This window comes from Bos mutus, chromosome 2, assembly GCF_027580195.1.
Source record: "Bos mutus isolate GX-2022 chromosome 2, NWIPB_WYAK_1.1, whole genome shotgun sequence".
Taxonomy (NCBI): domain Eukaryota; kingdom Metazoa; phylum Chordata; class Mammalia; order Artiodactyla; family Bovidae; genus Bos; species Bos mutus.
The window spans coordinates 8,904,773-8,919,755 of record NC_091618.1 but is presented as its reverse complement, the minus strand read 5'-3'; the positions used below and the strand labels follow the sequence as shown (position 1 = coordinate 8,919,755).

Genomic DNA, 14,983 nt, shown 5'->3' with positions numbered 1-14,983 from the left:
AGTTCGTCAAGGCTGTATATTGTCACCCTGTTTATTTAACTTATATGCAGAGTACATTATGAGAAACGCTGGACTGGAAGAAACACAAACTGGAATCAAGATTGCCGGGAGAAATATCAATATCCTCAGATATGCAGATGACACCACCCTTATGGCAGAAAGTGAAGAGGAACTCAAAAGCCTCTTGATGAAAGTGAAAGTGGAGAGTGAAAAAGTTGGCTTAAAGCTCAACATTCAGAAAATGAAGATCATGGCATCTGGTCCCATCACTTCATGGGAAATAGATGGGGAAACAGTGGAAACAGTGTCAGACTTTATTTTTCTGGGCTCCAAAATCACTGCAGATGGTGACTGCAGCCATGAAATTAAAAGACACTTACTCCTTGGAAGGAAAGTTATGATCAACCTAGATAGCATATTCAAAAGCAGAGACATTACTTTGCCAACAAAGGTCCATCTAGTCAAGGCTATGGTTTTTCCTGTGGTCATGTATGGATGTGAGAGTTGGACTGTGAAGAAGGCTGAGCGCCGAAGAATTGATGCTTTTGAACTGTGGTGTTGGAGAAGACTCTTGAGAGTCCCTTGGACTGCAAGGAGATCCAACCAGTCCATTCTGAAGGAGATCAGCCCTGGGATTTCTTTGGAAGGAATGATGCTAAAGCTGAAACTCCAGTACTCTGGCCACCTCATGCGAAGAGTTGACTCATTGGAAAAGAGTCTGATGCTGGGAGGGATTGGGGACAGGAGGAGAAGGGGACGACAGAGGATGAGATGGCTGGATGGTATCACTGACTCGATGGACGTGAGTCTGGGTGAACTCCGGGAGTTGGTGATGGACAGGGAGGCCTGGCGTGCTGCGATTCATGGGGTCACAAAGAGTCGGACACGACTGAGCGACTGATCTCTGATCTGATCTGATGTAGCAAAATCATTACCAGAATAACATCTAATTAATATCTGTCACTCTGTATGTCACAAAATTTTGTCTTCTTGTGATGAAGACTTTTTAAGATTTACTTTCTTAGCAACTTTCAAGTGTGCAATGCAATATTATTAACTCTAGGCTCCATGCCGTACATTACATCTCCATGACTCATTTATTTTACGACTGAAAGTTTATATCTTTTGACCCCTTTCACCCGTTTCACCCACTCACCCCACCCCCTCTACTCCAGCAACTACCAGGCTTTTTCTGTATCTATGAGCTTGTTTCTTTTTTGGGGGGAGTGGTTGTTTTAGATTCTACATACAAGTAGGGAATTGTCTTTCTTTGTCTGACTTATTTCACTTAGCATAATGCCCTCAGTGTGATATTAATGCCTTATCAGATATATAATTTGAAAATATTTTCTTACATTCTATGGGTTGCCTTTTTACTCTGTTGATAATGTATTTTGACACACAAAATTTTTAATTTTCCCGAAGTTCAATTTGTCTGTGTTTTCCTTTTGCTGGCTGGTGTCACATCTAAGAAATCATTGCTAAATCCAGTGTTATGAAGCTTTTTTCCTATGTTTTCTTCTAAGAGTTTTATACTTTTAGGTTTTATATTTAGATCTTTGATTGATTTTGAGTTAATTTTTTTGTATATGGTGTGAGGTAAGAGTTCAGCTTCATTTCTTTGCATGAGGCCATCCAGCTTCCCAGCACTATCAGTTGAAAAGACTGTCCTTTCCCCCACTGAATGGATCTTAGCGCTCTTGTCAAAAATCATTTGACATATATGCAAGTGTTTATTTCTAGGCTCGACACTCTGTTCTATTGGTCTGTATGTCTATCTTTATGCCAGTACCTCATTGTGCTGACTCCTGTAACTTTGCGGCAAATTTCAAAATCAAGCTTCATTCTTTTAGTTACTATCATTTTAAATATTCCATTGTATTAGAAGGGCTTCTCTTGTGGCTCAACTGGGTAAACAATCTGCCTGCAATGAGGGAGACCTGGGTTCAATCCCTGGGTTGGGAAGATCCCCTGGAGAAGGGAAAGGCTACCCACTCCAGTAATCTGGCCTGGGGAGTTCCATGGTCCAGGGGGTCACAAAGAGTCAGACACAACTATTATGCCAGTACCACACGTTTTGATTCCTGTAACTTTGCTGCAAGTTTCAAAATCAAGAAGTATGAGTCCTCCAGCTCCATTCTTTTAGTTACTATCATTTTAAATGTTCCATTGTATTAGAAAATGCTGTTTCTATAAGTGGAAGCTTACAGAACGAGGCAAGAGTTGACTGTCTTTTTGAGGGCCCTGGGTTTCGTTGCCGGGCACAGGCTTTCTATAGTTGGGGAAAGCAGGGGCTGCTCTAGTTAGTGCGTGGGCTTCTCACTGTGCCGGCGTCTCCTGTTGCAGAGCTTGGGCTCTGTGTGCAGGGGCTTCAGTAGTTGTGCTGCACAGGCTTTACTGCCTCGAGGCACGTGGGATCTTCCCGGACCAGGGATCGAATCCTTGTCCCTTGCATTGGCAGGTGGATTCCCAACCACTGAACCACCAGGGAAGTCCATTTGTGTGTCTGTTTTTAAAAAATTTTGGTTGTGCTGGGTCTTTATTGTGGTACATGGGCTTTCTCTAGTGGTGGCATCTGGGAGCTTCTCTTTAGTTGCAGTGTGTAGGCTTAGTTGCTCTGCTGCATGTGGGATCTTAATTCTTTGACCAGGGTTCAAACCTCCATCCCCTGCATTGGGAGGCGAATTCTTAACGGACCATCAGGGAAGTTCTGGAAGAGTTGAATTTGACTGAAGTTTTAGGCCTGAAGGGTGAGAGCCTACCAAAGCCTCTAACAGAATGGAGAAATGAGATATGGGTGATGGGAAGATGTTAGTTCAGTGTGGGGGTCATACCAAATTTGAGGGCTTTATGGAGCATCCATGAGGAGGTGTCCTTTAGGTAGCTGGAAATGTTTTTTTAGAGTTCAGGGGAGAGATGGCAGCTCAAGAAGGCATCCCCATAAAAAGGAATCATTAGAAGACGGCATGGACTTAGATAAGAGGGATGAAGGTTAGAACACAGAGTGAGAAGATGGCAGGGGCAGTGACATCTTGGCCCCATTCCACTCACATTTAATGTGTGTTCAGTTTAGTTCAGTATCTCAGTCGTGTCCGACTCTTTGCATACCCATGAATCGCAGCATGCCAGGCCTCCCTGTCCATCACCAACTCCCGGAGTTCACTCAAACTCACGTCCATCGAGTTGGTGATGTCATCCAGCCATCTCCTCCTCTGTCGTCCCCTTCTCCTCTTGCCCCCAATCCCTCCCAGCATTAGAGTCTTTTCCAATGAGTCGACTCTTCGCATGAGGTGGCCAAAGTACTGGAGTTTCAGCTTTAGCATCATTCCTTCCAAAGAACACCCAGGGCTGATCTCCTTTAGAATGGACTGGTTGGATCTCCTTGCAGTCCAAGGGACTCTCAAGAGTCTTCTCCAACACCACAGTTCAAAAGCATCAATTCTTCAGCGCTCAGCTTTCTTCACAGTCCACTCTCACATCCATACATGACCACTGGAAAAACCATAGCCTTGACTAGATGGATCTTTGTTGGCAAAGCAATGTCTCTGCTTTTGAATATGCTGTCTAGGTTGGTCATAACTTTCCTTCCAAGGAGTAAGCGTCTTTTAATTTCATGGCTGCAGTCACCATCTGCAGTGATTTTGGAGCCCAGAATAATAAAGTCTGACACTGTTTCCCCATCTATTTCCCATGAAGTGATGGGACCAGATGCCACGATCTTCATTTTCTGAATGTTGAGCTTTAAGCCAACTTTTTCACTCTCCACTTTCACTTTCATCAAGAGGCTTTTGAGTTCCTCTTCACTTTCTGCCATAAGGGTGGTGTCATCTGCATATCTGAGGTTATTGATATTTCTCCCGGCAATCTTGATTCCAGTTTGTGTTTCTTCCAGTCCAGCGTTTCTCATGATGTACTCTGCATATAAGTTAAATAAGCAGGGTGAGAATATACAGCCTTGATGTACTCCTTTTCGTATTTGGCACAAGTCTGTTGTTCCATGTCCAGTTCTAACTGTTGCTTCCTCACCTGCATACAGGTCTCTCAAGAGGCAGGTCAGGTGGTCTGGTATTCCCATGTCTTTCAGAATTTTCCCCAGTTGATTGTGATCCACACAGTCAAAGGCTTTGGCATAGTCAATATGTATGTACTTTACCATATTTTGTTGAGTCAGAAATCCCATTTATTTTTAAGATGTTATTTTATGTGCCACTAAGAAAATATGCTGTTGGCAATTATGAAATGGTATTCATGGACTTGAGCACACTGATTTTAAAGACACACAAATCCGGGGACAACATACATCTTAGAACTGATTAAATACGATATGTGCCAGCCACTGTGTCAGGCATCATGGAGGGGGGAGTGGGATACAGCTATGAAAAAGACTCTGCCTTCAAAAAGCTTCCAATCTCATGATGACACTTGCAGATACTTCTCCCACAAGACTGAGACACTGATACAGTGTAGGCACCGAGCTGCTCTAAGATCAGGTGCTGCTTATCAAGTGTTTATAGGCATTATTAACACAGACAAAACTGACAGCGTGTCTTTCTCGGAATTTCTAGTCCTCCCCCTCCTTTTCCCTAATGCCTGAAATTTCTGGGGACAAAACCTTTCAAATCATTTTTGAATGAACTGAGATAATGAACTAAAATACCACATGGTAGGTGGTGAACTGGTACAACTCCTATGAAAGGCAGTTTGGCACTATCCAAATTACAAATGTGTTTGTCCTTTGACTTAGCAATACTACTCTAGGAATATATCTTTCAGATATACTTCAGTCACTCAGTCGTGTCCAACTCTTTGTGACCCCATGGACTGTGGCTCATCAGACTTCCCTGTTCATCACCAACTCCCAGAGCTTACTCAAATTCATGTCCACTGAGCTGGTGATGCCATCCAACCATCTCATCCTCTGTCGTCCCCTTCTCCTCCCACCTTCAATCTTTCCCAGCATCAGGGTCTTTTCCAATGAGTCAGTTCTTCGCATCAGGTGGCCACAGTGTTGGAGTTTCAGCTATACTTACCCCTCGGATATACTTACCCAGATGGAAAACACCATCTATATTAGCTTGTTCATTACAGCATTGTTTGAAATAGCAAATATTAACCTAAGGGCCATGGACAGGGCACTGGTTAACTGGATTATGGAGCGTTCATACATTGGATCCCAGATCCAAGAAATGCTTGATATATGAATACGGAAAAGATCCCTGATATGTGTTCTGAAGTGAAAAAACGCTAAGTGCAGAACAGTTACAGTAGACTGACATTTTCTTATGAAGGGGGATTAAGACTATGTGGCCACAAATTTGCTACCATACATGTAAGCAAAACTGCTTACGTGAAGAAAACCCTAGACACACAAGAAACTAGTAACAAAGGTTAAAGTAGGGGAAGGGTAAGTAGAGGATTTGGCAGATGGGGATAGATGAGGGAGGGAAGGAGAAGGAATTTTCATACTTTATTTCTCAACTGTGTGAATGTGTTTATTTATTCAAAATGTTAAATTAATTGAATTTTAAAAAATACTCCATGGGAAAAGAGTTAACCCAGAGACTATGATTTCCACCCAAAGGAGAAAGTCTACTAGTCATCATTCATTCATTTATTCAGTAACCTATAGCAATCAAGAAACTTCTCTAGCAATAATGATTAACAAATCAGCACTGAGAGGGGCCAGGCATCGTGCTAAGCACTTTCACATACATTATCTGATTTAATCCTCACCACCTCTGCTAGTGCAGGTGTCGAGCATCACAGAAGTGGAAGCTGAGGATGGGTGAGGTGGTTCTTGCCTAAAGTCATCTGCAACCAACCAGGCCCCACCCTCCAGGGCCAGCTTCCGTTCTGGGCAGGTACAACGGATACCAGAGACACAACTCCTGCCTTCTTAGGCTTAGTTGTCTAGTGAGGGAGACAAGCAAGTAAAATAGCAGATTCACAGAGAGGTTTTGAACAGGGAAGGGAGTGTTAGAGCATGATGCCTAAGGATTAGGGGACAAAGGGAACAGCGAGGCTGGGGACAAGGAGAAAACCTCTCCCACGACACCTTCGGCCAAGGACAGGCCCTGTAAACAGCAGTGGAACTCAGTGGCGCCTCTGTGGGAGACAACCCTGCAGCCTCAGAACCAACAATGAACAAAGGCAGCCGGTGCTCTGTAAGAACAGAGCAGATCTGACAACAGCCCGACTTGTTTGATCAGCGTAGACATCCTTTTGGACTTTGAAGCCTGAAGGGCTCTCCTTTAGCTGTCTACACAGATCAAATAAGCTGGATGGCTGCCATATCTCAACTTCACTTTGTGTTAATCCATAGTCACAGCCAGCTCCCCAGCAATTCGACCAAACCATCTGAGCAGAGGCAAAAATAATTCTCATCGGCAAAGACAGATAATCCCAAGATGCAAATGTTAACTCCTTGCTGCCACTTCAGGAGGGAGTGGATTTTGAAGTTAGTTCTTGGAACCTTCCAAGAAAGGAGCTTCTGCCCCTTTCCAAAGTGAGATGGCAAAGCTGTTTTCTCTCTCACAGTTGAAAGCCATTCCGATTCCAAAGCTCATTCATGAACACTCAGAAGAACTGACAATACATAGCTGTGGTCTAGCTCTCAGAAAGGCAGCCCCACCCCAAAGCCCCACCAAACCCTTTTTTATTCATAGGATCATTCTTGGGGAAACCCGACTCCAGTCTCCTCAGTCCTCAAGCAGCAGTGGGGATCTCAGGAAATCCTCGTCACAGAGACTGTCAGGACCAAGCATCTAACAACAAACCCAGAAGCCAAGTGGCATCGTTAAAAAAGATGAAAAATCTACATGAGTTCTAACATCTTCGTTCCTAGCCATGGTTTCCATGGAAATAGACATCTGCTCTAGGGAGAAAGAAAAAGTGGGGGGGGCGGGTGCGGTGGGAAGCGGTATAAGTGCTTTAAAATAATCAGTGTTTTGAAAGATTTATTTTTTTTTCTGTCATAACATTAATAGTCAGAAAGGTGAGATTTTTGTGGCAATTTCTTGTATTAAAAAAAAAAATGCATCAAATGGGTGGGACCTTCCTCTGCAAACCTCCAGTTCAAGTACAAAGACTTCTAGATAAAGCATGGTTCAGGGTATAACAGACTTCTCAGCCTTGAGTTTCTTGCTCGTGTGTGTTGCCTATTAATCTGTCACTTTTCAGTGAGGTCTTATCCCGACTCCCCTCCAGTCTTCCTGACGAATTCTGAGATTTCGCTCAGAAAACTGACAGATGGAAACACCGGATTGTTTGGTGGCTAAGTTTGGTCTGAGAAGGAGAAGGTTCTCAGGGCTCAGAATCTGAATTATTGCTGGTCCCGCTCACATGCTAAGGGAAAACCACTTAGATTGGGGGCGGGGGAGAGGCCGACCCCACACAAGGGCAATTGTTGGAGAAAATGCTGCAACAAGCATATCTCAGGCAACAGTGTATTGCTAATTGTTTGCTTTGTGTGGTGTGTCTGCTGCCTGTATAATCCAGTTTTCCTTGTCTCAAGCACCTATGAATTACATTTAACTCCTGCATATCCATAGTAAATAGCAGAACATGGGGAGTCTTTAAATGAGGACTCCTGCTCCATCAAAGAAGGTCATGTTTGTTTCTTGGTTTTGGGGAGGTGGAGCCCATCGAGCAGTAAAATGACCGTGTCCTTCTACCTTGTCAGTATCTCAAGGCAGGTGCTTTGGTGTAATGACCACCACCAAGGACAGAGCTTTGACTGGGAGAATGGGAGAAGGGGCTTGGGAACCATGTTCATTTTATTTATTTTTCCTCTGGCCTTTCTGTGTTTAAGAATGAGGCCAGCTGTTCTAAGATAGCCAGGGTCAGAGCAATTTTCTTTGTGTTTCTGCTGTGCATCCCATCTATCCAGGGCAGGGGGAACCGTGACCTTGTGGCTTCTTTTGTTTTGATTCTTTATAATGACCCAGCACCGATGTGGGAGCACGTGCTTCAAGAACAAAAGCAACACTTAACTGCAGTTTGTGTAGTCTAGAACTGCAATTGAGCTTCCTTCCCTATCGTCCGGTAAAAGGCTTGGCAGAACAGATGGAGTCTGCATTTAAGCCCAGTGACTTTGTTAGACCAGAGGAGATCAAATTCCAGATCCTTTTGCTTTTCCCCCACAGGTCTCTATAGAGGGTCACCAGCTGGGGGACCCTAAGACGGTAGGGAGAACGCACACAATGAGTTAAGGGCCACGCCCGTGCCCTGTTGGGCAGAATGGGTTAGATTATGATGATGTCACAATACAGGTGACAGGTGGAGGCATGAAGTGGCATTGTCCCGTCACAAGGGCTTGGGCGTCTTAGGTGGCTGCACCGAGGGGGCTCCGGAAGGGCAATGCGCTGTCCCAAGGGAGGGCTGCCCTTGGGGTGTGATGTGGGGCAAGGGGCTCCACAGAGGTGGAGTCCAGGGGGACCACTGTCTTGAGAGGTGGAAAGGGACCTTGCCCCACCCTTTTCCTAAGAAGGGGAGAACTGGTTCAAACCCAGGCGGGGGCTCACCGCATCACCCCCTTCCCCTGCCAGATGACCGTCCCGGCCCCCCGGCTCATACCTGGAGAACCCCCCGCCCCAAATCAGCCCTCACCCCTGGCATTGTCCGCTGGTCCCACCAGCCTGAACTACACTTCCCGAGGTGCTCCGGGGTCCCCAGAGGCGGGGTCCACTTGGGCTGTGGTTGGGGGGGGGGTGGGAAGGGGTCGGCACGTGCCGCCGCTCCCAGCCAATGCGGAGCCCGGCGGGGAGGTCACGTGTCGCTGTTTGGCGCTTTTGTGCGCGCCCGGGTCTGTTGGTGCTCAGAGTGTGGCCAGGCAGCTCGGACGGAGCAGGTGGGTGTGGGACTCTCGGGAGGAGGCGGCGGCGGTCGGCCGGGGGCAGTGAGAGGGACGCGGCGAGCGGGAGGGGCCGGCCCTGGGGCAGCGACCCCCTGCTGGAGGCCGGCGGGCGGGGCCGCGGGCCGTAAAGGGGCTGGAGGGCGGGGTGGGGGGTCGCTCCGCTTTGTGTGTGGCTCGGGCGGAGCCTGGCTTTGTCCCTGGCTCCCTGGGGGCGCGGCTGTGGTGGGGAGGGGGTGCGGCCAGCTGGGCGAGCCCGCCGAGGTAGCCCCGAGATACCTTCGAGGAGACAATAGGGGGCGTAGGCCCACCCTCCCCCGCCTCCCTGCAGGCGCGGCCCCCGCTGGGGTCCCCATTGTTTGAAGGGGCGGGGCGGCGCCCCCAGGGAGCGACCTGAGGGCCAGACTGCGGGGCCGGAAAGGGCAGCGCCCCCGCTCAGTGTTCGTGAGGCTGCCCACGGATGGCTGACACCCCCACGAGAGCTGTCCAGTCCTCTCGGCTCAGGGGCGCGGACGGCTTTGGGTGGCGGAAGACTGGGAGCGAAGGAAAGAGGTGGCGAGCCGATGGCGGGTACCCCACGGTTTCCTCCCGAGTACTAGCGCCTCCCGGCCAGCTGCGGCGGGGCTGGGGGCGAGGGGGGCGGGGGCCCGCCTCAAGGTGTTTTTGGCGGGAGTTGATGGGGGGCTACTCCGCGCGGGGAGAGCCCGGGGTGGGCGGAGTTACCCGGATGGGACCGTTAGCCCCGCCCACCCCTCCCCTTCCCACGCGCGCGGGCTCCGGGGTGTTGAGAGTTCGGGGAGATTCGAAAAGGCGCGGGGAGGAAGGGGCGGGGCCCGGGGCCGGAGTGCAGGGCGGGCTCTGATTGGCCGGGGGGCGGCCTGCCGCTATTCCTCGCCCGGACCAGGGCCACGCCCATCCTGGTTCTGGTGCGGGGAGTCTCATGCTCGTCCGACGGGCTTAGACAGTTTCCCTGTTTCCGATTTTAAGTTCCCGCTGTTGAGAACTTGTATTCCTACGTGTTTGACACTAGACTTGGGTCTGCAGGAATCATGACCTTTGAAAAGATCAAGGAATGTAGTTTTTTTTTCGTGGAAAAATACTGCACAAGGTAGCAAATAGGTGTAACCTAAGACCTAAAGCTTCATAAAATTGTTGATAATTCATGTTAACCCGCTGTTGAATGAGGACCTTAAACCGCAGGAACAATAGGAGTGAGACATTATTGGTTAATACTAGTTTGGGCGTTTTGTTTTCCACATGGCAGACACAGACAAAGCAGGGGTGGGTATTTCTCGTTTGCACAATGAGTGGTAGGCAGTGTTAAGATGGCTCCGGTCTCCCTAGGCGTTGAATCTGCACTATCTTCTCACCAGGAGGAGAATATACTGAGGGGCGGGGACCTTGTGATTTAAATCCCTGTCTAATTTTAAAAATCTTAAGTATATTTTGAACGGGCAAGCTCACTTAACCTCTTCTACAACCAACATTCTATTCAATTCAGGTTTCCCAGTGTTTGAGTATTTTATGATTTTTAAATAATTTTCTAACTAATGATGTCATATTTAATTCCACAGTAGTGGGGTTTTTTTGACATTGATTTATATGGATGTGATTTGAGATCCCTTTGAATCAATGACATGGAAATGCAAAGAAATTGATTGCATGCTTTTGAAAATCGTTTTCAGGGTTTTCCTTGCCAGTGAATCGTGTAGAGTACACTGCCAGTCTCTTGTCTTCTCTTCACCATGGCTTCTTCTGGTAGGTGATCTATGTGGAAAAGCTGAAATTGTGACGGGCTTCTAATTTTAGAATAGGAGATGGCTCAGGTCTTAAGCCATCTTAATTTGGCACTTGTGTTTTGGTCTTACCAAAAAAAATCTTACTTTATAAATTGGAGAGCAACTAAAGCAGAAAAATTACCACTTGAATGTACTGAGAGTACATAGTTAATTGTTTCATTATTAGACGATTTGGTTTGGTCTAAAGCAAAATGTGGAGTTTTGCATGTTTTTGTTCTGTTCAGGGAAATGATTGTCAAATACTGATGTCTCAGAATGGTATTTATCAATCCAAAAATGTTGAGCTTTGCTTTTCTGGGACATGGTATTTAGATAATAATTTCTTGCCTGTAAACACAGCTGCTTCACCAGCCCTCATTCTATTCATTAAATTGATTTGGTTTTTAGAAAACGATAGAACAGTTTATTAGAATAGGAAAAACTCCATTTTTCTGAATATATTATAAATATGATCAAATCCAGATATCCAGGTGAAGGAACTGGAGAAGCGTGCCTCAGGCCAGGCTTTTGAGCTGATTCTCAGCCCTCGATCAAAAGAATCTGTCCCAGAATTTCCCCTTTCCCCTCCTAAGAAGAAGGATCTTTCCCTGGAGGAAATTCAGAAGAAATTAGAAGCTGCAGAAGAAAGACGCAAGGTAAACACCAATTTACAGAAAACCAGATATTTATTAATGTAACATGGCCAGTCTGCTTTGTAAGAGGAGGAAAACAGAATTGTAGCTAGGTGGTGACTATAACTATGAAAATTACAGCCCCAGTGGCGGGGAGAGAATACCAGCCATCATTTATTGAGCTCCTATTGTGTACCATCTCCTTTAACTTACATAGTTCTCCTTTCTACTTTGACCCTAGAGGGTAGGTGTTGTCTGAGATACTGGATTAGAAAATGTTCTCAGGAAAGCTAAATCATTTTCCTGAGTCATACAGTTAGTGAGTACTGGAGCTAGAGTTTAAGCCCAGTTCTGTCTGAAACCAAAATTCATACTTTTCATGCTTTCTCTTTGGAAAATAGATTGTTGTTGATTCATTTTTTTGTCTCTTAAGGTTTTGGGGTTTGGTTTTTTAAGTTTGTGTGTAAGTCTGTGGTTTTTTAGTTTTTGTTTTGTTTTTTGAGAGCGGTACAATAAAAACATTTTAAATTGCTAGTGACATGATTGTGTTGCTCAGCTGTCATACTGGTATTATGGTAGCTTTTATCTAGTACTTCTATATTGAAGTATGTATCTTTAAAAAGAACTAATCAGAAAAGTCAGCAAATATTAATATGCTTGTTATAGAAAAACTGAGAACCACAGAAGTTTATAAATAAATTAGAAAATTCATATCCTACTTCGCAGAAATAACTATTGGTAACATTTTGGTGTATTTCTCTCTTCAGCGTCCTTCTAGTTGTTAAGAATGATACATAAATTCTCATTTAGTCCCTCTTTCTAGCAACTCTTGATTGGGGTGCATGGGTCTAATTTTAAAATTAGAGAAATGAAGGCACAAAAAGGTGAAGTGGTCAATGTGCCTGCAACCAGCGCAGTTTGGTGCTTTGAAGTCTGGTACCTTTAACCCCACACATGCATTTTGGGGCCCTGTTGAGCTGCCGTAGCGTGTGCTGGGCACGTTTCAGTGCCACGAGTGTTCTGTGTGTGCGCTGACCCACTGTCAACAGTGAATTACCTCCCCAGGAAGAGTGGCTGTATTTGCAACAGTTTTTCATCTGCTACCTGCTCTTCTATTTAGTCCAAGTTGATGCATTCCATGTAGTTTGAGTTTGTGGAAGAGATGCAGCTGAAGGCAGGACAGAATTTTTTTTTAAGGAATCAACACTGGCCCTGTAGTCATTAGCCAGAGCTTTACATAGTTATTGGCTAAATATAGTGAAACTCTTATCATGACTGGGATTTTGAAGAAGAGAATTAACAGAACCAATGGCAGATGCTCTGAAGTTTTCCTGCAAGTTGATGCTTCTAAAGACATCGGAATCTGGTAATAAGCTATTCTGAGTCTGTTGAAGGAGGCACACCATGGTAACAGAGCTCCACTGGTCTCAAAGTTAACACAGTGTCCATAGAAAAACGCTAATAAGCTTTTCCTTAAAACAAATCCTTTGGCTTAAATAGTAATCTGGAGGTTTAATCTTAAATTTTCTATGATATCTGTGGATTTTCTTTTTATCAATACGGTTACATTTTTTACAAGGAACTCATTTTCTTTAGGTAGCCTTTGAAGTTAAAAAATCAAAATTCTTTACAATAAAGTGCCATTTCTAAGTATATATCACTCAAATCATCTTGATACCATTATGCGGTAAATCTTAAAAAGATTTCCTTAAGGAGTAATTGGGCAAGAATCTCTGAACAAATATGAGCAGTTTTCCAAAGTAAATAAAAACACTAGAAAATATAATTTTTACAGTATTCTGATACGGATAATTCAGGTCCTGACTTCAGTATTATTTAAAGGGATCTAACTTTCTATCTTCAGTCCTCTCAATAATTTCTTCTGTGATTTGACCTAATTCTGTATAACATTTCAGAGAGCCTAGCCTATTAAACTTTTTTCCAGTCCCATGAAGCTGAGGTCTTGAAGCAGCTTGCTGAGAAACGGGAGCACGAGAAAGAAGTGCTTCAGAAGGCGATAGAGGAGAACAACAACTTCAGTAAGATGGCGGAAGAGAAGCTGACCCACAAGATGGAGGCCAACAAAGAGAACCGAGAGGCGCAGATGGCCGCCAAGCTGGAGCGCTTGCGGGAGAAGGTCGGTGCCCCGGCCCGGGAGGCGCGGGAGCCTGGGTGTGATGCGCCACTGAGACGGCGTGAGCTCTGCCTTGATCACGCGTGCTTGGTGTCTTTGTCATTCATTTTGTGGTTAACAAGTTAAATCAGAGATGTCTTATTTTTAAGTAAGGAATATTCACTAATTTGCAGCACAGTTGCATGTTCTTGGGAAGAGCAGTAGAAGGCTGAATCATTAGGTTCAATGAGTGACCTAGGAAGTTTGAAGATGATGACTTAGAACTCTAATTACGTGATTCCCATAATATATATAATAATAGTATATTATTACACATGTCATATAATGTATGTACTAATGCTGATTTGGGCCTCTTGGGGGCATGACCTTGTAGGCTTTTTCACTTGACTGGTGGATATACTATTTCTTTACAGGACAAGCACATTGAAGAAGTGCGGAAGAACAAAGAATCCAAAGATCCTGCTGATGAGACTGAAGCCGACTAATTTGCTCTGAGAACTGACTTTCTCCCCCTCCCCTTCCTAAATATCCAAAGACTGTACTGGCCAGTGTCATTTTACTTTTGCCCTCCTGACAAATATTCTAGAAGCTGATGTAGGACTGTATAGGTAGATCCAGACGGTATGATGTTGTTTTAGGGGCTGAAGGGGAGAAACGAAAAGTGTTTTACTCTTTTTCTAAAGTGTTGAAGTCTTTCTAATGTAGCTATTTTTCTTGTTGCATCTTTTCTACTTCAGTACACCTGGTGTGCTGGGTTAATGGCTAGTACTGTATTGGCTCCGTGGAAACATGTCTGTGAAAAGAGTATGTAGTGGCTTCTTTCAAATTGTTAGATGCTGAATATGTTCACTTTTAAATCCCAATTCTGTCCCGATCTTACAGACGCTACTGTACTTGAATGGTTAATAAAACTGCACAGTGCTGTTGGTGGCAGTGACTTCTTTCTGTCCAGGTGATAAGTTGCCCAGTGATAGAGACCCTCTAGTTTGTATTTGCTCCAGATGGGGCCTCGAGGCTGCTGGAAACACCCCGCACACACACCACTGGAGTTCTCTGCCCTGGAGTTTCTTGCTCCGGAGTTGTTTGCATTGTCCTCTTCCACAATCCTCACTTTGTTGTGATGCCTCAGCCCAGATCAGCTGTTATGATAGTCTTTCAGATGTTTATTTGCAAACAAGCATTTTTTGTTTTCTGTGTCCCCATTAAAAAGGCAGACTGAAAGGCGCAAATGCTGTTTCTAGAGAATAGTTTAGAGAAACCTTAAGATCCTAGTTAGAGATATCGGATGCTTTATTTGCTTTACGTTACAGGCTGGGGTTGGGGGTGAATCCTAACACTTGCCTGCCTTAGGAACCGTTTCTCAAGAATCAAAAGATTAGTAAAACTTTCTGTACCCCTCTAGCAAGCCCTGTAACTGATGGAGGGAACCTGTTCTCTGGAGCAGCACTGACTTGGGCGGTGAAGGCTGTGGTTGCTTCGTCTCGCGTCCAGAGGCTACAGGGTTATGGTTTTCACCGGCTTGCCTCTGAATTCCGGGAAAGCCTTTGGCAGCTCTCCTAGGCTATTTGGGAAATAGCCTTAATTACAT

General features: G+C 45.2%; 1 protein-coding gene across 2 annotated transcripts in view; it reads left to right on the top strand.

The window, feature by feature from the left end:
- Positions 1–14,332, top strand: part of STMN1 (stathmin 1) — a 30,617-nt gene extending 16,285 nt beyond the window's left edge. Inside the window, exons 1-5 of one of the 2 annotated variants that reach the window (XM_070383177.1) lie at positions 8,775–8,848; positions 10,537–10,609; positions 11,113–11,285; positions 13,207–13,398; positions 13,809–14,332. In XM_070383177.1, the coding sequence (XP_070239278.1) occupies positions 10,597–10,609; positions 11,113–11,285; positions 13,207–13,398; positions 13,809–13,880 (450 nt within the window). In that variant the 5' untranslated portion in view covers positions 8,775–8,848; positions 10,537–10,596 and the 3' untranslated portion in view covers positions 13,881–14,332. Of the gene's footprint in view, positions 1–8,774; positions 8,849–10,536; positions 10,610–11,112; positions 11,286–13,206; positions 13,399–13,808 lie in introns of those variants that run through there. The other variant, XM_070383179.1, reaches the window with a different exon arrangement.
- Positions 14,333–14,983: the final 651 nt, after the last annotated feature.